Source organism: Chiloscyllium plagiosum, unplaced genomic scaffold (assembly GCF_037043375.1).
Source record: "Chiloscyllium plagiosum isolate Xiang-an unplaced genomic scaffold, Cpla_swu_hap1 HiC_scaffold_2, whole genome shotgun sequence".
In the NCBI taxonomy this organism is placed as follows: Eukaryota; Metazoa; Chordata; class Chondrichthyes; order Orectolobiformes; family Hemiscylliidae; genus Chiloscyllium; species Chiloscyllium plagiosum.
This window is the reverse complement of record NW_028270140.1, coordinates 61,975,694-62,001,092: the sequence shown is the minus strand read 5'-3', so window position 1 is coordinate 62,001,092 and position 25,399 is coordinate 61,975,694. Positions and strand designations below refer to the sequence as shown.

The window sequence follows — 25,399 nt, the reverse complement described above, 5'->3', positions numbered from 1 at the left end:
TTCTTCCCTGATATCAAACTTATGAATGGACCTCTCATATACTAGAGTTCATCTTTCTCTGCACTTTCTCTGTAGCTGTAACACTATATCCTGCATTCTATTACCCTGCTGTATTTATATAAGGTATGATTTGTAATGTTTGTAGCCAATACAATACTTTTTACTGTATCTCAGTACACGCGACAATAATAAATCAAATCAAAATTGTCAACTACATGGCATTTGTTTGGGAGATCTCAATTCAGTCTGAATAAACATGGACACTCAGCAGAAAACCATCCCTAAAATGACACCAATTTGAATTTTTTAATAGTTATTTTTGTATAGGCACTGGCAAGACTGGCATTTATTGCCCATGCAAGTTGCCGTTGAACAGAATGGCTTTCTATGCCATTTCCAAGAACAATCAATAACCACGTTGTTTAGAGTCTGGAATCATATGTAGGCCAGACAAGAATAGCTGGTTTCCTTTCACGTTAAAAGAATCAGATTTTTTTTTTTAAAAACAATGGATATCTGGTTTTCATTAACTAATTTTTACTTCTAGTCCAGTGAGATTAACTTCTGCCACAGAGGCAGGCTATAAGAAACTACAGAGGGAAATGGAAAAATAAATGGTGATCAAATGTGATAGATAATTTTCTAAGGTTGAAGCTGAGGTACATTCTCAGCTTATGGATAGGTAATATCTGATTTAGCAGCATTCGATACCAACTCTGAGTGCTGGGAAATGATGTTCTTCCTATCTCTAGCACCAATTCCCAGCACTGTTCTTAACTAGTTTAGAGTAAGAATTAAGAATTGAGAAAATAAGTTCATTTCACTTTGAAGGAGAATGTAAAGAAAGGCAAGAATGGGAAGAAAATAATTTAGTTCATCGAAATTCATGCCTTCGCATAGCCTTAATCAAGTCAGTCAGCCTTTAACTGTCCTTTATGAACATGTTTGACTCCAACAACTGGTTAAATGACTCTTCATTTTCAAAATCATTTTGTAAACACACCTTTAAAAATAGTAAAGGCAAAGTTATAGAGCTGGCAATTTACTGTAGTAAGATCAAGACAGTAGATGAACTTTTAACTAAGTCCATCTACCTCACCGATACTCTCCCTACTAAAGAAATTCTGACAGGAGGAGGAAAGGAGACTTAAAAGTATGAAAATAAAAGGGAACAGGAACAACATTCAAAACATATATAGTGTAACATTGTCAATAAACATCGAGATGATTGAAAGATCTTACCTTTCTAAAATAAATGGCGCTAATTTAACAACAGTGTGACTCCAAGCCTGCAAAACCTTTTCTTAAAAAAGAACTTTTCTCAGCATTACACAATTTCTGGGCGCTAAAGAACTCAAACTAACATTACATGCCTTTTTTAAAAAAAGAGAATCTGATATTATGAATCTTACCTCCATATTGCCAACACATCCTTGGAATAACTGGGTCTGACCATGCAGCCGAAAGATGAAGAACCAGGTACAATATTACAGATGGCATATTCAACCTTATCCTCAGGAAGCTTTAGATTTGTCAAAAGATGGAAATATCCAGGAACTCAAAAAAATGTGCGTAGTTAGTCAGTCATTTCGAGCATGAGAAAAAATGATGAGCCAATGATTGAAAACATAGGTATGCATTAAATGAGCTGGTCACAACTGATGTAACACTTGCATGTCTTGCAAATCTTCCTGAAACTTTGAAGTGTGGCTCCAAAATGCAGACCTGTGGGTTGGGCATGGCAAGGGGAGAAAAAGAGAACCCATGTTAACATTAAGAATTCTTTTCAAAGAAGTCATTCACAAATACTTAATTTAGAAAAATACACTAGTAAGCTGTTATTTATTAAAATTATTTGCTGCACATTCATGAAATAAATATAGCTAATCTCCCTCTTCTCACCAATCTTTGTTCTTTCTTCTGTGAATGCCTTCACTTCTTTTTTGGTTAAAATTCCTCAGCTAACAGTTGTCTGCTGGTATTGGCGTGTTGACTGCAAGGTTGCCAGATCACAGCTAAGCCTGATCCAATTTTCACCCTGATGTCTCCACGAGTACTGGATAATGATCAATATCAGAACTTTGACTTCCCTTCTCTAAACCAGAAATGTACAGGCACCACTAAAGGTTCACTGACTGAGAATAGCTAACAGAGATTGGACCTTGAGCCCTCTAGTTATTCACTGGTAAAACTTGCTCATCTATCGCTATAAGAATGTCATCTTGTAAAACTTTCTTACTGACCACGCAATCTTTTGGCAACAGCACCCAATCTAAAAGGTATACAGTAATCAAGCCAGAGGAAGTGGAGGAGGCTGGTAAAATTATAACATTTAAAAGGCATCTGGATAGAAATACGAATAGGAAGGGTTTAAATGGATATGGGCCAATTGTTGGAAAATGGGACTAGATTAATTTAGGATCTCTGTTCAGCATGGACAAGTTGGACCGAAGGGTTTGTTTCCGTGCTGTATATCTCTATGACTTTATGTTGCAAGTGTTACCCTTGCAGTGCACATTTAACTCTTTAAGAACATGGTTAATTAAACCAGGCGGTACTAAAGTGATTAAAATGAAGAGGACACTTAACTTAAGGAATTTTTAAGTCACTATTCTAGGCACACGGATGCTTATTTTGACGTATCCAAAGAAATCAGCTTCGAAATCTCACCATCAGAATAATAATCTCAAAAGTTCTTAAATTCCATTGAGAGAGAAATTTTCAAAGTTCTGATCAATGTTTGAAACAGCATGCTACCTCCCGTACATTATGACATTATCAGTAGTTTTCTAAATAAAAAGTGAATTGAACGGGAACTGATTGCCAAAGCAGAAAGCAGGGTTGGAGACTGAAGCTCGATAACAGACAACACTACAATCCAAAGCAACGGTCAAATAATTCTATTTCCAAAATCGCATAGAGTCAAATTATACAATTCAACATTTCAATCATTGAATCCTTACAGTGTGGAAACAGACCATTTGGCCCAACAAGTCCACACCAACCCTCTGAAGAGTAACCCATGTAGACGCATTCCCCTACCCTATTACTGTACATTTACCCCTGACTAATGCACCTAACCTACACATCCCTGAATTCTATAGGCAATTTAGCATGGCCAATTCACCTAAACTGCACATCTTACTATTGTGGGAAGATACTGGAGTACTCGGAGAAAACCCATGCAGACAAGAGGAGAATGTGTAAACTCCACATTGGCAGCTGCCTGAGCCTGGAATAGAACCCAGCTCCCTGGCGCTGTGAGGCAGCAATACTAATCACTGAGGCTAAACCAGAGGCCATTCATGATGGTATGATTTTGCTATTAAAAACTTAGGTATATTCTTAAAGCTCTCTCAGATTTACAATTTCTATTTTTAATTGGATCATCTTCTTATTGCGTTCAGCAAGAACATTTTCAACAGATCCTCTGAACAATTGAAATGGATTTACTAAAATAACTCTTTGCCTACTGCTGCTAACTTTCTGTCAGCCTAAGCACATCAATCAGATTCCCCTTAATTTTGACTCTCTGCATACATCATGTATTAAACTGCATAGTACGTATTTTTTTTAAATTCAAGCTTTTCTCCACTTTTGTTCTTCAATGTTCAATTTACTTATCACAAGCATTACAGATACTATTTATTTAGAGCAATAGATATCTGTTAACAGGATCTTTAAAAAAAACTGGAAAACAAGATCTTTTGCCGATTCTGTTTGTTTGCACTTCTCTGAATTTCATCTAATCTGTAGATTCTGATTATTTTTTAAAAATGACTGCAGTAACATCAGAAGAATGCAAGGCAGCTACCCAAGCAACATAAATCAAAAATACTGTGAAAGAGCTTGCTGCAACACTGGAAAAGATTGCAAAATCTGCTCTGCAAACAGGATAAATTTAAAGTCATTCAAAAATTGTTCTTATCTGGAAGTGGCTAATATTCTACTGGTTTTGAACTTATTAGAATTTACATTTATCCTCAGTAAAAAATACATAGTTTTGGAACAAGTTAGAATGAGGCAGTGAGTCACAGGTGCAAACAAAATCTACAATCTTGAGACATAAAAATGGATTTACTGGGAAATGGAACAAAACATCAATACAACTGAAGCACAGAAGAGGAGTTAGTGAAACACACAAAAGACATTTTCTCACCGATTTTTTCATGTTCTCGTATAAACAACTTTAACGTTTCAAGTAGCAGCAAAGCGAAATTAAATAATTAACTCAGCAGTAACGCAAAACAACCAACAATTTAGTACCTAACTCATACAGTGAGCAGCTTCAAAATATAAGCCTTTAGTAACACTTGAAACAAACTTCAACGGATATGGTTGACCCAATGGGGTGTTACTCCAAACGGCACAGGAAATGTCTTATATCTGAACAGTGTGTAAGTTAACTGTCGACAGTGTGTTAGGTATTTGGTCTTCGTATAAAGGATTAACTTTTTTTTTCTATTTATAATTTCAATATCAGTTAGCCAGTGTTAGAGGAGGAGTTTATTGTTAGAAATTCAAGGTCAATTTTGCAGACTCTGTTGGATTGCAGCATAAAAGGGGTGAGTAATCTGCATCCCTCCACTGCAACTGCCAACCATATGTTCATAAATCAGTTTGAGCTCTCAATTTCACCCAGTCACCTAAACGTGAAAACAATACTGTAGCAGAGCTGGTGAAGGAAAGAGGCTGTGAAACTAAAGAAACATGAGAAAATGCTGTGGTTGTGCAAGACCACAGACTTAACAGAAAAGGAAAATTACACTTTAAAACAATCCAGCTCTTGAAATTCAAACACACAATTAATGAATAGTATCCTAGATTTTTTTAAACAAAGATCCAGTTTAAATTTCCGTTCCTGTTACACGCATGGTAATTTTACCATAGCACTTTTCTTTGATAAAATAAATGCCTTCATTAAACAATGTGTAAAGTGACACTACCACCACCTGTAAACACACAATGCTTCAAAAGTGAATGTAACAAGATTGCTAGAGTTGTGTGCAACTGCATTAGCATTTCATGCTATATGAAGTTCCATATTTCAAAATAGCCTTTTTGTTTAAAAATGAATAAAGCAGTTCAAATCAATTAACAGGACATTATCAGACAAATTTCAATACTGAGCCATATGAGGAGACATTAGATCAGGTGATCAAAGGTCTAGTCAAAAAAAGCTTTAACAAGCATCTTAAAAAAGAGGAGATGGTGCAAAGGCAAAGCCGAGGCTATCCAGAGTTTAGGGTCCTGGCAAAAAGGGTTGTTGACAACAAATTTAAAGGATAGGAACAGAACTTAAAGGAAGGGAAATTCTAATAACATCAGCTAATGTCAGGGCCAAGAAAGTATATTCACTTATTAAAATAATAAAGCAAGCAAGCAGTAGCCCTAGTGAACAGGAACAGACCAAAAAGCGTACAATGGGAGGAGACTAGAGAGGTAAAAGAAAGTTGCAAGCTCACTGCTAGGAAGAAGAAACTTAGGTGAAGTTTGGCCTGGTGAACTACAGAAAGGGAAAAACTCAGGAAGCAGCTGAACAGATGGTCTTAATCTTAGCAATAAATATGAATATACCACAATCACCTTTTCGAGCATGTTCACATCATCATGAGATGGTTCAAGAATATTAAATGATGAACACTTTCCTGAAATGGTTAGCAAGTGTCTATAAAGTACTTAATCTCATCTCGAAACTAAAATAACAGCATTCGGCACCACTTCCAGGTCTATTATCGTTCATAAATATTCCTGTCTCTTAGCACAAGATTAGCCATTGTATGAAAATCATAACACCTACCAGCACAAGCCGATGCAACCAGACACTTGGAGCTCTGCAATTCATCCAAGACTCTGGTACTTTCTATATTGTTGAGCATTTCATTAAGCTCTAATACACTTAATTTACACTGCTCTTTTCATGAAAACCTTTCCAACCAAATATTACATTGCCAAAGGTTTTACACTGGTGCATCACACCCAACGGGCTGAAGGGTCTACTTCTGTTTCTACATTTTATGGTCTCACGGAAATTAATTAGTGTTCTTTTTTCTTTTACTCAGCCAATTTGGTATCCATGTCATCGAGCATAGAACATTACAGTGCAGTACAGGCCCTTCAGCCCTCGATGTTGCGTGGACCTGTGAAACTAATCTGAAGCCGACCTAACCGACCTTATTCCATTCTCATTCATATTCCTATCCAGTGACCATTTAAATGCCCTTAAAGTTGGCGAGTCTACTACTGCTGCAGGCAGTGCGTTCCATACCCCTACTACCCTAAGTAAAGAAACTACCTCTGACATCTGTCCTTTGCTATCACCCCTCAATTTAAAGTTATGTTCCCTCATGCTAGCCATCGCCAGAGGAAAAAGGCTCTCACTGTCCACCTGATCTAATCCTCTGATTATCTTACAAGTCTCAATTAAGTCATCTCTCAATCATCTTCTCTCTTAACGAAAACAGCCTCCATTCCCTCAGCCTTTCCTCATAAGACCTTCCTTCCAAACCAGGCAACATCCTACTAAATCTCATCTGAACCCTTTCCAAAGCTTCCACATCCTTCCGATAATGCGGTGACCAGAACTGCACGCAATACTCCAAGTGCAGCCGCACCAGAGTTTTGTACAGCTGTAACATGACCTCATGGCTCTGAAACTCAAGCCCTCTATTAATAAAAGCCAGTACACCATATGCCTTCTCAACAACCCTATTAACCTGGATGGCAATTTTCAGGGATCTATGCACATGGACACCAAGATCTCTCTATTCATCTACACTACCAAGAATCTTACCATTAGCCCAGTACTCTATATTCCTGTTCCTCCTTACAAAATGAATCACCTCACACTTTTTTGCATTAAACTCCATTTGCCAACTCTCAGCCCATCTCTGCAGCTTATCTTTCTCCTTTGTGACCTGCAACATTCTTTAGCACTATCCACATCATACCTACCTCAGCATCATCCACAAATTTACTAACCCATCCTTCTACAGCCTCATCCAGGTAATTTATAAAAATGACAAATGATAGTAGACCAAAAGCAGATTCTTGCAGTACACTGCTAGTAATTGAACTCCAGGATGAATACTTCCGACTAACTACCACTCTATATTCTTTCAGCTAGACAATTTCTGATCCAAATCGCCAAATCATCCTCAGCCCCATGTCTCCGTATTTTGTGCTATAGCCTATGTGGGGAACCTTATCAAATGCTTTACTGATATCCATATACACCACATCAGATGCTTTACCCTCATCCACCTATTTGGTCACCATCTCAAAGAGCTCAATACATTTTGTGAGACATGACCTACTCTTCACAAAACCATGTTTACTATCCCTAATCAACTTGTTCTTTTCTAGATGATTATAAATCCTCTCTCACAACCCTTTGCAACACTTTACCCACAACCGAAGCAAGGCTCACAGGTCTATATTTACTACGGTTGTCTTGACTCCCCTTCTTGAACAAGGGAACAGCATTTGCTATCCTACAGTATTCTGATACTATTCCTGTAGGCAATGGCGACGTAAAGAGCAAAGCCAAAGGCTCGCAATCTCCTCCCTGGCTTCCCAAAGAATCCTAGGATGAATCCTATCCGGCCCAGGGGACTTATCTATTTTTACACTTTCCAGAATTGCTAACACCTCCTCCTTATGAACCTCAATCCTACCCAGTCTAGTAGCTTGTATCTCAACATTCTCCTTGACCATATTTTCTTTTTCTCGTGTGAATACTGATGAAAAGTATTTATTTAGCGCTTCCCCTATCTCCTCTGATTCCACGCACAATTTCCCACTACTATCCTTGATTGGCCCAAATCTTACTCTCGTTATTCCTGACATACCTATAGAAAGCCCTAGGGTTTTCTTACATCCATTCGCCAATGACTTCTCATGTCCCATGCTGGCTCTTCTTAGCTCTCTTTAGGTCTATCCTGGCTAACTTGTAACTCTCAAGTGCCCTAATTGAGCTATCACATCTCATCCTAATATAAGCCTTCATCTTTCTCTTGATAAGAGATGCAACTTCCTTAGAAAACCACAGCTCCTGCGCTCGTCAACTTCCTTCCTGCCTGACAGGTGCATACTTATCAAGGACCCTCAGTAGCTGGTCCTTGAATAAGCTCCACATTTCAACTGTGCCCATCCCCTGCAGTTTCCTTCACCATCCGATGCATCCCAAATTTTGCCTAACCGCATCATAATTATCTTTTCCCCAGCTATAACCCTTGCCCTGCGGTATATACCTATCCCTTGCCATCATTAAAAGGCCGAAGAGTCTGTTTCCATGCTGTTCATCTCAATGACTCTATAACCGAATTGTGGTCACTATCACCAAAGTGCTCACCTACCTCCAAATTTAACACCTGGCCGGGTTCATTACCCAGTACAAAATCCAATGTGGCTTTGCCCCTTGTTGGCTTGTCTACATACTGTGTCAGGAAACCCTCCAGGACACATTGGAGAAAAGCTGACCCATCTAAAGTACTTGAACTACAGTATTCCCAGTCCATACCTGGAAAATTGAAGTCCACCATAACAACTATCCTGTTACTCTTGCTCCTATCGAGGATCATCTTTGCTATCCTTCCCTTTACATCTCTGGAATTATTCGGAGGCCGATAGAAAACTCCGAACAGGGTAACTTCTTTTCTGTTTCGAAAAACAGCCCATACTACCTCAGTAGATGTGTCCTCAAGCGTCCATTCTACAACTGTAATACTGTCCTTGGCTAACAATACCACACTAGCCCCCTCTTTTGCTATTTCCTCTGCTCTTACTGAAACATCTAAATCCCAGAACATGCAAAAACCATTCCTGTCTCTGCTCTACCCAGGTTTCTGAAATGGCCACAACATCAAAGTCATGTACCAACTCATGCTGCAAGTTCACCCACCTTATTCCAGATGCTCCGGACGCTGAAGTAGACACACTTCAAACCCACTTCTTGCTTGCCGGTGCCTTCTTGCGACCTTGAAACTTTAGTTCTGACCTCACTATTCTCAACCCCCCTGTATACTCAAACTACAATTTTGGTTCCCATCCCTCGTCACCCCTGAACCTTTTTCCAGGTGCTGTAACTTTGTTGACATGTCCGCATGCAGCACCTTACTAAAATGACTTTTGGAAGTCCATAGGCGAAAGTGAGGACTGCGGATGCTGGAGATTAGAGTCAAGAAGGTGGGGCTGGAAAAGCACAGCAAGTCAGGCAGCACCCGAGCAGCAGGAGAATAGACATTTCGGGTAAAAGCCCTTCATCAGGGATGAGGCTCTGAGTCGAGGGGGTGGTGAGATAAATGGGAGGGGAGTGAGGCTGGGGGAAGATAGCTGAGAATGCGATTGGTAGATGGAGGTGGGGGTAATCGTGATAGGTTGGAGAGCAGGGTGGAACGGATAGGTGGGAAGAAAGATGGACAGGTAGCACAGGTCATGAGGGCAGTGCCATGTTGGAAGTTTGGAATTGGGATAAGGTGGGGGGAGGGCAAGTGAGGAAACAGACGAAATCCACATTGATGCCGTGGGGTTGGAAGGTCCTGAGGTGGAAGATGAGACATTCTTCATCCAGGCATCAGATGATTAGGGAGTGGTGATGGAGGAGGCCCCTGCATGTTCTTAGTGGAGTGGGAGGGGCAATTGAAGTGTTTGGCCATGGGGCAGTGGGGTTGGTTGTTGCAGGTTTCCCAGAGATGTTCTCTTTTGGAAATCCATGAACACCACCTCAACAGCATTACCGCCAATCCTCTATTACATCAAAAGAATTAGATTAGTTAAATAAGATTTGCCTTTTACAAATGCATCATTGCTTACATTAAATTAACTATAGACATTCAATGGCATTTCCTTTGCCAAATCCCCACTATCAACATCTATTGACCAGCAACTGATCTGGACAAGCCATTTAAACATTATGGCCACCCGTGTTGGTCAGAAGCTCGGAATTCTGCAATAAGTAACTCATCTCCAACTTTTCAAAACTGGTCTATCACCTATATGGGTTGAAAAGAGTGGTGCTGGAAAAGTGCAGCAGGCCAGGCAGCATCTGAGGTGCAGGAGAATCGATGTTTCGGGCATAAGCCCTTCTTCAGGAATGAGGCTGGTGTGCCAAGTGGGCTGAGATAAAAGGTGGAGGGGTGGGGGGGCGCTGGGAATACGATAGGTGGAAGGAGGTGAGGGTGACAGTGATAGGCCGGAGAGGTCGGGAAGAGGATTGAAGGTCAAGAGGGTAGTGCTGAATCCGGGGGTTGGGACTGAGATAAAGGTGGGGGGAGGGGAAATGAGTAAGCTGGAGAAATCTACATTCATCCCGTGTGGTTGGAGGGTTCCTACGTGGAAGATGAGGCGCTCTTCCTCCAGGCTTCGTGTGGCCAGGGTCTGGCGATGGAGGAGGCCAAGGACCTGCATGTCCTTGGCAGAGTGGGAAGGGGAGTTAAAGTGTTCAGCCACGGGGCGGTGCGGTTGGGTTGGTTGGTGCAGGTGTCCCTGAAATTTTCCGCAAATAGGCGGCCTGTCTCCCCAATGTAGAGGAGACCACATTGGGTGCAGCGGATACAGTAAATGATGTGTGTGGAGGTGCAGATGAATTTGCGACGGATATGGAAGGATCCATTGGGGCCTTGGAGGGAAGTAAGGGGGGAGGTGTGGGCGCCAGTTTTGTATTTCTTGCGGTTGCAGGGGAAGGTGCCAGGAGTGGAGGTTGGGTTGGTGGGGGGTGTGGACCTGACGAGGGAGTCGTGGAGGGAGTGGTCTCTCCGGAATGCTGATAGGGGTGGGGAGGGAAATATATCCCTGGTGGTGGGGTCTGTTTGGAGGTGGCGGAAATGACGGAGGACGATACGATGTATCCGAAGGTTGGTGGGGTGGAAGGTGAGCGCCAGTGGGGTTCTGTCCTGGTCCGGAGGTTGGTGGGGTGGAAGGTGAGCGCCAGTGGGGTTCTGTCCTGGTCCGGAGGTTGGTGGGGTGGAAGGTGTGCACCAGTGGGGTTCTGTCCTGGTCCGGAGGTTGGTGGGTGGAAGGTGTGCACCAGTGGGGTTCTGTCCTGGTCCGGAGGTTGGTGGGGTGGAAGGTGAGCGCCAGTGGGGTTCTGTCCTGGTCCGGAGGTTGGTGGGGTGGAAGGTGAGGACCAGTGGGGTTCTGTCCTGGTCCGGAGGTTGGTGAGGTGGAACCCTCCAACCACATGGGATGAATGTAGATTTCTCCAGCTTCCTCATTTCCCCTCCCCCCCCACCTTATCTCAGTCCCAACTCCTGGATTCAGCACCACCCTCTTGACCTGCAAACTTCTTCCCGACCTCTCCATCCCCACCCCTCTCTGGCCTTTCACCCTCACCCTCACCTCCTTCCACTTATCGTATTCCCAGTGCCCCTCCCCCAAATTCCCCCCCCACCTTTTATCTCTGCCCACTTGGCACACCAGCCTCATTCCTGAAGAAGGGCTTATGCCCGAAATGTCGATTCTCCTGCTCCTCGGATGTTGCCTGGCCTGCTGTGCTTTTCCAGCACCACACATTTCAACTCTGGTCTCCAGCCTCTGCAGTCCTCACTTTCTCCTATCACCTATAAAGGCACAAGTAAGGAGTGTAATGGAATATTCCCCTCTAGCCTGGGTGGCTGCAGCTTTAACAACATTGAAGATTCAGCTCCAGCAACACTCAACACAATCCAGGACAAAACAGCTGATTGACTGGCACCATACTGAACACCATATACATTCATACTCTCCACACTGATACACAGAGACAGCAGTCCGTGCCATCTACAAGATGCACTACAGAAATTCGCCAAGTTTCCTTCGACATCACTTCCAAACCTACAGCCTTAGCCACTAGATGACCAAGAGTATCAGACAGACAGGAATGTCACCACCTTCATCCCCATACCCCAGACAATTCATGATTTGTACTTGGAAACATATTGCAATTACTTCAGTGCCACTGGGTCAAAACCCTGGATTTTCTGGAATGGCACTGTAGTTGTACCTATGGACTGCAGCAGTTCAAGGCAGCAGCTTACCATCTTCTCAAGGACAACTAGGATTAGGAAATAAATGCCCACCAGCCAGCGACACCCACCTTCCATGAATGATGTAAAAAAAATCCCAACTGACTATCAATGGTGTTTTAAATCATCATTTTAGAAGCTTCCTAAACTGACTGGCCTGCAATTGCTGGGCTTATCTTTCCAACTTCTTGGAACATTTGCAATTCTTCAATTATCTGCTAGCATCAGAGTCTAAAACAAGATTACACTCAATGCACAGTTATTTTAAAAAGGCTTTGCTCTTGGTTATCATATTATAAGGACGTACTATCCTGAGGCAAGAACTTGTAAAGAGGTATATTTTATTCCAAATATAACCAAATCTTTATACCACTCAATAATTCTCCTAATCAAGATCCTGTGTATCACAGGAATGTTACATATTCTGTAATTATATTTCTTTTCTGTAATGTCTTTGGGAAATTCTCCTCTGCAAAAATCATTAAACAAAATGCTGGAAACAGATGGATCAGTCTGGGAAATGTGACACACATATTGTTCAAGCTCAAAATCTAAACACAAGATCCTGGGGCATGTTGCTGAACAAAGGTACCTTGGAGTGCAAGTTCATAGCTCCTTGACAGTGGAGTCACAGATGGACAGGGTAGTGAAGAAGGCATTTGGTATGCTTGCCTTTAATCAGTCAGAACACGGAGTATAGGAGCTGGGAGTTCATATGGCTGTACAGGACATTGGTTAGGCAACTTTTGGAATACTGTGTGCAATTCTGGTCTCGCTCCTACAGGAAGGATGTTGTGAAACTTGAAAATGTTCAGAAAAGATCTACAAGGATGTTGGCAGGGTTGGAGGGTTTTAGGTAAAGGGAGAGGCTGACGAGGCTAGGGCTGCTTTCCCTGGAGCATCGGACGCTGAGGGGTAACCTGATAGAGGTTTTTTAAATTATGAGAGGCATGGATAGAGTAAATATCCCTGAGGTGGGGGAATTCCCTGAGGTGGGGGAATTCCACAACTTGAAGGCATAGATTTCGGGTGAGAGGGGAAAGATTAAAAATGGGCCTCAGGAGCAACTTTTTCACATAGAGGATGGTGTGTATATGGAATGAGCTGCCAGCAGAAGCAGTGGATGCTGATACAGTTACAAATATTTACAAGGCATCTTGTAAATATAGATGAATAAGAAGCATTTAAGAGAGATATGGGCCAAGAGCTGGCAAATGGGATTTGATTAATTTAGGAAATCTGGATGGCATAGATGAATTGGACCAAAGGGTCTGTTTCTGTGCTGTGCATCTCTATGACCGGAGTACAAGCCAGACGCAAACAGTGATGATGAAATTACCATATTGCTACTGAAAAAAGAGAAGTGCACAGCAGGATTGTTAAAAAGGGATGAATCTATTTGATTAAATTCACAGAATTCTTTCAAAGGGTAGACACTTTAAATCAGCTTTCCTTCATGACAAAAAAGTGATAATAGAGTGATAAGTGATAATAGAAATGCATCAGAGCAGTTTAAAATTGCAAGAATGTATGCAGCCAATCTCCAGTAGTAGTCCAACAATAATGTGAAATTATATGTAAGTGATTTAGCTTCCTTCCTTAACTGGTGCAGACATTTTGACGAGAAGTAGGCTTTTTGGCCCTTCAAGCTTCTCTGACATTTAATTATGCTTATGTTTGACTTTAGAATTTCACATTCCCATCTACCTGCTCACAATGACATTTGATGTCATTGCCCAAGAAGAATCTATCTCAGAGTTTAAAATATTCAATGACTCCTGCCTTCGATGGTAAAGTTCCAAAGATGTCTTATTCTCATCTGTCTCCAAAAAAGAACAGTTGTTAATTTTTAAACCGTGCCTCCTATTTCTGGACTTGCCAAAAAGAAGAAACCTTCTTTGCACTTCAATCTTGTCAAGACCATTCTGTGTTAGATACTTGAATCAGTCATGCCTCATTCTTCTAAACTGAAGTGGAAGCAAAAAAAAGTCCATCCAACCTTTCCTCATAAAACAGCACACTCATTCCATGTATCAATCTAGTAAACCAACTCTGAACTGTCAACGTGTTTACATCCTTCATTAAAAGGACATGACCAAAACTGTATACAATACTCCAGATGTGATCTCACCAATTCCCTGCAAAACTGAAACATAACAACTGACATCCATGCTCAATTCCTCATGATAAAATATAGCATTCCAACTCCTTAATTACTTGCTGCAACTGCATAGCACCCTTTTGTGAATTGTGCATTAGGACACAGATTGGCAGGAAGAATAAAAAAAATCTCTTAAATAGGGAACAACAAAATTCAGGCTGCAGAACAAAGTACACCATTTAAAATTTTCCCAGATTCTACTCCATCTACCAAATATTTGGATTCAATCAACCAATATTTTTCCATCTGCAGATTCTTCTCTTTTATATATCCAACAGACCTTGTTTTGTCCATAGAAGAGAGCTGGTTAGTTTGTTACATAACTGCAAGGGCAGAGGCTCCTGCACTATACTATTCTTGGTCTTTTTACCTGTTTCACTTGTGGTCATACCCTCCTGTCCCTTTCTACAGATGGAATCAGACTGCCCAATCCGAAGTGGTGTAACCAGCTTCTAGAACAACATGTCTAGCTATCTCTCCTCCTCCCTGCTGTGTCACAATGTATTCAACTTTGTCTCTAATTCAATAACCCTGAGCTGGAGCTCCCATTGTTTCAGAGATTTCCAATAAATGTGTTTGCCTGGTCTTACTTCTGGGGTCACAAGCACCCACATTTTGAAATAGCAACACAATACTTCCTCACCACTATCTGTGTTTCTGTGCATTAAACGTAATTGATTAATTTAACAGTTGTGTTGAAGTAATTACTTTCATTGACCATAATTTAACTGTATCTATTAACATGGCATCAATTACAGCTGAAAATTATACAGGCAGTCCTCAAGTTGCAAACGAGTTCCGTTCCAAAGTCCATTTGCAAGTTGATTTGCACGCAATTTGGAACATAACAGGATAATAAAAACACAGTCGTTCATAAATACAGGAAATGATCATATGACAGATGTTAAAAATTACATCCCTGTATGGATTGCATTTGTACATATGAGCGTCTGTAAACTGAATGTTTGTAAAAGTTACATAATCTCAATTTGAATAATTTCACTTGGCACTAAATGCACAGTCAAGAGGTTTAACTGCATCCTGTATCCAACTCCCTACAAATCAAAGTTCAAGTACAACATTTCACATCTTAAACTTGCTAACACATGTTGCCTCATTAAAGCTTGGTGCAAAAACATTTAGGCATTGTGCTTATTAAAACTAACACAGCCTCAACAAAGAACTGTACAGTACAGGAACAGGCCTTTGACAACACATGCCACCCTTCTAAAAGCCTTTTACCTCTATGCAGTCTATATCCCTCTATTCCTTACTTACCACCTCCATCACCTCCTCTGGTAGTGCACTGCAGGCACTAAACCACTAAAAAAAAACTTGCATCTCACACCCGTAGCCCCGAGTAATTGACATTTCTAATCTGGGAAACCAACCCCAAATACCTATTCTATCCATGCCTTTCATAATTCTGTGAACTTCTCCTAGGTCACTCCTCATCCTTCCATGTTCAGTTGGAGGTCACCTCTTGTTGCGATATCAATTTTGTTTCTGGATTTTCTCAAAGAAACAACCTTGCAGAATCTGCTCTCAACCAAATATGTTGAGGGGAAGGCAATAAAAAAAAATATTTGGGCCTTTTTCCCCAGTATTGCAAATTTATTCGGCAGTGGGTGGCACGGTGGCACAGTGGTTAGCATGCTGCCTTACAGCGCCGGAGACCCGGGTTCAATTCCCGCCTCAGGCAACTGACTGTGTGGAGTTTGCACGTTCTCCCCGTGTCTGCGTGGATTTCCTCCGGGTGCTCCGGTTTCCTCCCACAGTCCAAAGATGTGCAGGTTAGGGTGGATTGACCATGGGAAATTGCCCGTAGTGTTAGGTAAGGGGTAAATGTAGGGGTATGGGTGGGTTGCGCTTCGGCGGGTCGGTGTGGACTTGTTGGGCCGAAGGGCCTGTTTCCACACTGTAATGTAATCTAATCACTCTTGACCCAAAACTCTTTCTGAAACTGACTATAAATAAGAGGGCTGAAAATGTGTTGCTGGAAAAGCGCAGCAGGTCAGGCAGCATCCAGGGAACAGGAGAATCGACGTTTCGGGCATAAGCCCTTCTTCAGGAGGGCTTATGCCTGAAACGTCGATTCTCCTGTTCCCTGGATGCTGCCTGACCTGCTGCCCTTTTCTAGCAACACATTTTCAGCTCTGATCTCCAGCATCTGCAGTCCTCACTTTCTCCTATAAATAGGAGGGGAACTATTGACTCCAATGAAGGTTATTGGATAGGTATTTCATTGATTCAGTTACCAGGATACCCATAAAAAATTCCCCTTCTCACTATTTTCAGTCTGTGGCCCCTTCAAATGTGCCAGGGCCCCTAAGGGTGCCATACGGCCCCTGTTGAGAATGGCTGTTCTATATCCTGATCAATGAAGGCAAGAATGTCAAGCAGTCTTTACCACCTTATCCACTTATGTTGCCAATTTCAGGGCTATGTGGACTTGCATGCCTAGATCATCCTATATATTGATGCAAAGGATTCTGCTAATTACTATATACTTCCCTCATGAATTACATCTTGAAAAATGCACCACCTCACATTTATCCAGATTAACCTCGATCTGTCATTTCTCCAAGTCTCCATCCTATCTGCATCCTGCTGTATCCTCCGACAATCCTCCTCACAATTCACCGCTCCCACAATTTTTGAGTCATCTGCAAATTTACTAATCATTCTCCTCCAAATCATTCACAGAAATTGTTGAAAACAGGGATCCTAGCACCACCGGTCACAAATCTCCAATCAGAAAAATCACCTTGCCAATAGTATTCTCCATGTTCATTGACTAAATCAGTTCTCCATAAATCTAATTAGCTTACCACTAAGCCCAAGTGGATTCAACTTTTGTATCAGCTGATCATGACTTACCTTGTTAAAGTCCATATAACATCCACCATGCTGCCCTCTGTCACTTTCTCAAAAATCTCGATCAATTTTGTGGAACATAACGTTCCCTCCACACAGCATTCATCGTTGATTTACCAGTTTTACCTAAATTAGAAGTAAAACTTAAACCTACAGGATTTCTGATAAATTATGACCTAGAAGTTTAGCAGCATTCACTTCTCATCATTGGCATTTCAGTACAGACTTTAGCATTCAATGTCCTAGGAACATGGGTACTGGGTGCCTTGGATGCAAGCAAAAATCGCAAGGTCCAGAAGCCCTTTATTTGCATATGTCAATGCCCCAACCACATATGGGTAAAGAAATCTAGAATTGTGCCCATATAGTGTGGGCATCATTTTGGATGCAAAACAGCTCTCATAAATCCAAAGACCTAGGCACGATGGAAGCAAGTATGTTTTAAGAAACTGAGCCGAAAATGTGTTGCTGGAAAAGCGCAGCAGGTCAGGCAGCATCCAGGGAACAGGAGAATCGACGTTTCGGGCATAAGCCCTTCTTCAGGAATGAAGGGCTTATGCCCAAAACGTCGATTCTCCTGTTCCCTGGATGCTGCCTGACCTGCTGCGCTTTTCCAGCAACACATTTTCAGCTCTGATCTCCAGCATCTGCAGACCTCACTTTCTCCTGTTTTAAGAAACTGTAGAGTGAGAAAATAAAACTGTAACATTCCCTATGTATGTGCTGAACGTTCCTAACATTCAATTTTATGGAAACATTGCAGCCACAAAAATGACAAGAAAAATGAATTTTTGAATGTTTCTGTTGAAAATTTTTCTAAATCCTAATTTGACTAGTTTTCCTGAAATATATCTTCAGCAAGCTACAACATATTCTGTTGTGTAAAACTGTATCACACAGAGCACACTTCTCTGCTGTGCCTGTCACGTTAATGATAGCTGTCAAATATTCACTCACTCATCAAGGACGGATTAACTCTGGATTAATTTACAGCCAACCAACCGATTGGTGTGTGTAGCTTTCACTATCAGGCAGAGTTGCAGCATTAAGTACTTCATGTGCTGTCTGTATTCAAAGCTGAACTCACTTAAAATCAAGATCTACATAGAACACCTAGCTATACTTCTCCAGGAAGCAATAAAACAAACGTTTAAATATGTATGTTTTACATCTGCACATAGTGGCCAAGTGCATCGTCCAGCATACAACACAAATCAGATTATCCTCCAATAAATCATCCATTAAACACAGCAGTACCATCTGTTTACTAATTATTGCACTCCATACCAGTCCCTTTGACCATGTGTAATGCAGGAATGTTAGTGCTCCGTTCAAATTGTCTTGACACCACACATTGTTCTCATACGACACCTGCTCTACCCTTCAGAACTCATTATTTCAAATTTACAAACTACATTGGGGTCTCTGTAGTGCAGGGGTAGAACATAGAACATTACAGGCCCTTCGTCCCTCGATGCCGCGCCAACCTGTGAAACCAAATCTGAAACCCATCCAACCTAAACTATTCCATTTTCATCCAATTGTTTATCCAAAGACCATTTAAATGCCCTTAAAATTGGCAAGTCTACCACTGTTGCAAGCAGGGCATTCCACACCCCTACTTCTGTCCTATATCTATCACCTCTCAATTTAAAGCTATGTACCCTTGTGCTAGCCATCACCATCCAAGGAAAAAGGCTCTCACTGTCCACCTGATCTACCCCTCTGATTATCTTATATGTCTCAATTAAGTCACCTCTCAACCTTCTTTTCTTTAACAAGAACAGCCTCAATTCCCTCAGTCTTTCCTCATAAGACCTTCCTTCCATACCAGGCAACATCCTTGTAAATCTCATCTGAACCCTTTCTAAAACTTCCACATCCTTCCGATAACGTGGTGACCAGAACTGCACGCAATACTCCAAGTGCAGCCGCACCAGAGTTTTGTACAGCTGTAATATGACCTCATGGCTCTGAAACTCAAGCCCTCTATTAATAAAAGGCAGTACACCAGTGGGCAGCACGGTGGCACAGTTGTTAGCACTGCTGCCTCACAACGCCAGAGACCCGGGTTCAATTCCCGCCTCAGGCGACTGACTGTGTGGAGTTTGCACGTTCTCCCAGTGTCTGCGTGGGTTTCCTCCGTGTGCTCCGGTTTCCTCCCACAGTCCAAAGATGTGCAGGCCAGGTGAATTGGCTAAATATGCTAAATTGCCCATAGAGTTAGGTAAGGGGTACATGTAGGGGTATGGGTGGGTTGCGCTTCGGCAGGGCGGTGTGGACTTGTTGGGCCGAAGGGGCTGTTTCCACACTGCAAGTAATCTAATCTAATTTAACAATATGCTTTCTCAACAACCCTATCAACCTGGATGGCAATTTTCAGGGATCTATGCACATGGACAGCAAGATCTCTCTATTCATCCAGACTACCAAGAATCTTACCATTCAGCCCAGTACTCCATATTCCTGTTCCTCCTTCCAAAGTGAATTACCTCTCACTTTTCTGCAATAAACTCCATCTGCCAACTCTCAGCCCAGCTCTGCAGCTTATCTATGTCCCTCTGTAACCTGCAACATCCTTCAGCGCTACCCAGACCTCCACCGACCTTAGTGTCATCCGCAAATTGTCTAACCCTTCCTTCTATGCCCTTATCCAGGTCATTTATAAAAATGACAAACATTTGTCATGCCATCCCTACTTCTGGGCCAAACAGCCCAGGTTCAAGGTCCACTTGTTCTCGGTTTGTTATAATACATCTGAGCAGATGAATATTAAAGAAAATTATCTAAAGATCTACACAGCCCTACATGGAAATCAAGAACATTTTCAAAACGGTTTCAACACAACAATGAAGCATAAACCAAAGAATTCAATTGTTTTGCTGAAAACTCATTACAAGTCATTGCAAAATACAGAATGTGATACTGTACCAAACAAAATGTTAAGGCTGTGGCATTTTGTCTAATTTTTTTGCATAAAGTTTGTTCTAGTATATAAGAAAAGTGTTGCTGGTGGTTCTGCCAATTGCAGGTGCCCAGATTTACTCTTTGACAGTTAAGGTTCAAAGAGAATTATTACATAGATGCTATTTGACAAGCCAGGAGCATTCATGTGAAGTAGGGTAGAAGTATTTAACTCCATTTTGTTTATTTCTATTTTAACGTTTTCTACCAAGTGTGACTTGGTAGATCCACTTCAGGGAGGAGTTAAAACAGGACTGAAAAGGCAAATAGTCAAAGATCAACAGCACAACAACAAAAAAAGTCCTTCGGCCCATAGCTTCTAAGCCAGTCAAAAACAATCACAATTGTTCTCATCCAATTTTCCGGCACTTTGCCTGTAGCCTTGGCATTGCAAATACACGTCTAAATACTTCTTAAATATCATGAAGATTTCTGTGTCTACAACCCTTAGAGTTCCAGATTCTCACCAGCCTTTCGGTGAAAACACCTTTCCTCACATCTCCTCTAATCTCTTACAACCTCTTCTGTCAGGCAGAAGATAAAGCAGCTTGAACACAAACACACACAGGCTCAAGAACATCATCTTCGCTGCCATTATTAGACTGATGAATGGACTCTCTAACTTCAAACAATGCTGATCTTGTTAAGGTTGATTTTGCCTAGCACATGTCCTGTTGAAGGGCTTATGCCCGAAACATCAATTCTCTGTTCCTCAGATGCTGCCTGACCTGCTGTGCTTTTCCAGCGACACACTTTTTGATTCTCATCTCCAGCATCTGCCGTCCTCACTTTCTCAGAGTACGTCCTGTGCAATGTAACCTGTATGTCATATTCTGTCCAAATTTTTTTTCACCCTATGATCTGTATATCGTTGTTTACTATGACCTGCCTGTACTGCTTGCAAACAAAGCTTTTCACTGTACTTAGGTACACCTGAAAATAAATAAAATCAACCCTAATCTTTTGCCCCTTGCATTAAATCTACACTTCCTGATCATTGATCCCTCTATCAAGGGGTAAAGTACCTATCTTCCCTGTCTATCCTATCTATGCCCCTCAATTTTATACATAACAATCATGCCCCTTCTTAGTCTCCTCTGCTCTAAGGAAACCAACCCCATTCTGTCCAATCTCTTTCTTCAGAGCTGATCCAGACACCGAAGTGCACATAATATATCCTCACCAACTTTTTATATAGCTGCTGTCTAATCTCCCTGATCATAAACTCTCTGCTCCAACTAATTATGGCAAGTATACCATTTGCCATCTTAACCACTTTATCCACCTATCCTGATACCTTAAGGAATCAGTGTATATGCACATCAAGGTCCCTTTAATCCTCAGTGCTTTCTAGGGTCCTACTGTTCATTTTTCCCTTGCCTTGTTTGTCCTGCTCCAGTGCATTATCTCAGACTTAGCAAGATGGAATTCTATTTGCCACTATCAGCCCATCTGACGGAGATTTTGTGGTTAGGAACGGGACTCCCGGAAGGTGTGTTGCCTCCCTGGTGCCAAGGTCCGGGATCTCGCCAATTGGGTTTACAGGATTCTGAAGGTGGAGGGCGAGCAGCCAGAAATCGTGGTACATATTGGCACCAATGACTTGACAGGAAAGAGACTGAGGATCTGAAAAGTGATTACAGAGAGTTAGGCTGGAATCTGAAAAGCTGGACAAGAAGATTACTGATCTAGAGTTTGCTACCAGTGCCACAAGATAGTGAGGAAAAGTGAGCGAGTACAGCTTAAGACGTGGCTGTGAGGCTGGTGGAGGAGGGAAGGCTTCAGATACCTAGACCATTGGGATACATTCTGGGGAAGGTGGGACCTGTACATGAAGGATGGGTTGCACCTGAACTGGAGGGGCACAAATGCCCTGGGTGGGAGATTTGCTTGTGTGGTTCGGGAGGGGGGGGGGGGGGGGGGGGCAGTTGCAGATGGGGCAGTGACAAGATGTAGTGAATCTGTCAGGAAGGTTTCTCACACAATGAAACAAAGGGATTGGTTAAAGTGTATCTGTTTTAACACAAGGAGTGTCAGAAATAAGAATGACAAACTTAGAGCATGGATCAGTATTGGGGCTATGATGTTGTGGCCAAAACAGAGATGTGGGTTTCACAGGGGCAGGAATGGTTGCTTGACGTTCCAGGGTTTAGAACATTTAAAAAAGAACAGCGTGGAAAAAGAGGAGGGGTGTAGCATTGCTAATCAGAGCGTGCATCACAACTACAGAAATGAAGGTCATTGAGGAAGGTTTGTCTACGGAGCCAGTATGGGAGGAAGTTAGGAACAGCAAGGGAACAGCCATCTCATTGGGGGTTTTCTACAGACCCCCCAATAGCAGTAGAGAGATTGAAGAATGCATAGGCGGGCATATTTTGGAAAAATGGAGATGTAGCAGGGCTGTTGTTGTTATGAGTGATTTCAATTTTGCCAAAAATCGACTGGAACCTCCTTAGCGCAGATGGTTTGGATGGAGTCGTTTTTGTCAGCGGTGTTCAGGAGGGTTTCCTTACTCAGTATGTAGACAGACTAACGAGGGGAGAGGCCATTTTGGATTTAATACTCAGCAATGAGCCAGGACAGCTGTCAGATCTCATGGTGGGAGAGGGAAAGGAGCAGTGACCAAGGGAAGATATTTAATTGGGGAAAAGTAAAGTATGACGCTATCAAACAGGAGTTGGGAAGTACAGACTGGAGGAGAAAGTGAGGTCTGCAGATGCTGGAGATCAAAGTTGAAACTTTATTGCTGGAACAGCACAGCAGGTCAGGCAGCATCCAGGGAACAGGAGATTCGACGTTTCGGGCACAGGCCCTTCTTCAGGAGCAAGGATCTAGCACAGCTTTAAAGGATTACAGTCTTGCTGGAAAGGACCTCAGAACTGGACTGAAGAGAGCCAGGAGGGGGCACGAAAAAGGCTTGGCGAGAAGGATTAGGGAGAACCCAAAGGCATTTTACTCATACGTGAGGAATAAGAGAATGTCAGGGAGAAGGTAGGGCCGATCAAGGATAGCATAGGGAACTTGTGCGTGGAGTCTGAGCAGATAGAGGAAGCCGTAAATGAGTTTTTTGCTTCGGTTTTCACTAAAGAAAGGGACTTTGTTGTGAACGAGAAGCTTTGACCAGATCAAGGCTGACAAAGTTGACGTGCTGAAACTTCTGGCAAACATTAAGATTGATAAGTCCCCAGGGCCAGACCAGATTTATCCTAGGCTGCTCCGGGAAGTGAGAAAGGAGGTTGCTAAGCTGTTGGCAAAGATCTTTGCATTCTCACTTTCCACAGGGTCGTACCGAAGTATTGGAAGGAGGTGAATGTTGTTCCTCTTTTCAAGGAGGATAATAGGGAAATCCCTGGCAATTACAGACCAATCTTACATCTGTGGTCAGCAAAGTTTTGGAAAGAATTCTGAGGGATAGGATTTATGACTATTTGGCAAAGCATAGTGTGATTAAGGAGAGAAAAGAGCTGATGTTTCGAGTCTAACTCACCCTTTGTCAAAGCTAAAAAGAAAGGAGAAATAGGGAGGTATTATACTAGGCTGAGAGAAGGTGAGCCATGGCTCCGGAAGCAAAGATAGCAATAAAGAGGTGATAATGACAGTGCATAGAGAGAGATTAGGAGCTGTGAATGACCAAGCTGTGAAAGCCAGTGCTATATGACAAAATATGTGGGGGATGGGTGAAGCAGTGGCAAAATGGAAAATAGGGGAGAAGAGTAGTGAATGGGGAAGAGGAGAGGAAAGAGGAGAGGAAAAGGTGATGAGAGAGTGGGGAGTGAGAGAGAGAGAGAGAGAGAGAGACACAGACAGACAGACAGACATACACACATTATGGAGCAGCAAACCCTCTTATTTCTTGATTTTCATTCTGCTCCGTATTTTATTTTATTTATTTTTTAAATATATTTCTTTTACTGTTCTGTACCTCTTACTTCTGGATTGTATCTCTTTCTCTCGCTCCCCACTCTCTCATCACCTTTTTCCTCTCCTCTTCCCCCTTTGCTACTCTTCTCCCCGGTTTTCCATTTTGCCATATTTTCCATTTTCCATGTGACATATTTTGTCACATAGCACTGGCTTCAGCCTTGGTCATTCACAGCTCCTAATCTCCCAATAAACTCTGTATGCACTGTCTTTATTACCTCTTTATTGTTACCTTTGCTTCTGGTGCCATGACTCACCTTCTCTCAACCGAGTATAAATACCTCCCTATTTCTCCTTTTAAGGTTTGACAAAGGGTCAGTTAGACTCGAAACGTCAACTCTTTTCTCTCCTTACAGATGATTAGATTAGATTCGATTAGATTACTTAGTGCGGTTCGGCCCAACAAGTCCACACCAACCCGACGAAGCGCAACCCACCCAGACCCATTCCCCTACATTTACCCTATCACCTAACACTACGAGCAATTTAGCATGGCCAATTCACCCTACCTGCACATTTTTGGACTGTAGGAGGAAACCGGAGCACCGGAGGAAACCCACGCAGACACGGGGAGAATGTGCAAACTCCACACAGAGAGTTGCCTGAGGCGGGAATTGAACACAGGTCTCTGGCGCTGTGAGGCAGCAGTGCTAACCTCTGTGCCATTGTGCCGCCCTATCAAGATGCTGCAAGACTTACTTAGATTTTCCAGCATTTTCTCTTTTTTGGTTCTAGATTAAAGTGGTGCTGGAAAAGCACATCAGGTCAGGCAGCAAAGATCTACAATCTCCCCTAAACAAAACCATGTTGACTGTTCTTGATTAATCCTTGCCTCTCCAAATGCAGCTCATTTCTGTCCTTCAGAAATGTTTTCAATAGTTTCCCCACTACTGGGGTTAGACTGACTGGCCTGGAGTTTCCTGGTTTATCCCTGGATTCCCTCTTGAATAATAGTACCACAGTGGTTGTGCTCCAGTTCGCTGGCGTCTCTCCTGTGACCAGACATAGAGCTGTACAGCATGGAAACAGACCCTTTGGGTCCAACTAGTCTATGCCAACCCGATATCCTAAATTAATCTAATCTAGTCACATTTGCCAGCATTTGGCCCATGTTCCTCTGAACCCTTCTTATTCATATACCCATCCAGAGACCTTTTAAATGTTTTGTACCAGCTTCCACCACTTCCTCTGGCAGTTCATTTCATATAGGCACCAGCTGAAAATGTGTTGCTGGAAAAGCGCAGCAGGTCAGGCAGCATCCAGGGAACAGGAGAATCGACGTTTCGGGCATAAGCCCTTCTTTAGGAATGAGAAAAGTTTGTCCAGCAGGCTAAGATAAAAAGGTAGGGAGGAGGGACTTGGGGGAGGGGCGTCGGAAATGTGATAGGTGGAAAGAGGTCAAGGTGAGGGTGATAGGTCAGACTGGGGTGGGGGCGGAGAGGTCAGGAAGAAGATTGCAGGTTAGGAAGGCGGT

The 25,399-nt window shown here is 42.3% G+C and overlaps 1 protein-coding gene across 11 annotated transcripts in view; it reads right to left on the bottom strand.

Annotated features, from left to right (window-relative positions):
• Nucleotides 1-25,399, bottom strand: part of LOC122561773 (semaphorin-4D-like) — a 269,699-nt gene that overhangs the window by 142,037 nt on the left and 102,263 nt on the right. For 4 of the 11 annotated variants that reach the window (XM_087997203.1, XM_087997205.1, XM_043713921.2 and 1 more), the window contains exons 1-2: nt 4,160-4,313; nt 1,413-1,725 (exon numbers count right to left, since the gene is read on the bottom strand). In XM_087997203.1, the coding sequence (XP_087853329.1) occupies nt 1,413-1,500 (88 nt within the window). In that variant the 5' untranslated portion in view covers nt 1,501-1,725; nt 4,160-4,313. Of the gene's footprint in view, nt 1-1,412; nt 1,726-1,902; nt 2,066-4,159; nt 4,404-25,399 lie in introns of those variants that run through there. The other 7 variants (XM_043713910.2, XM_087997181.1, XM_087997186.1 and 4 more) reach the window with 5 other exon arrangements.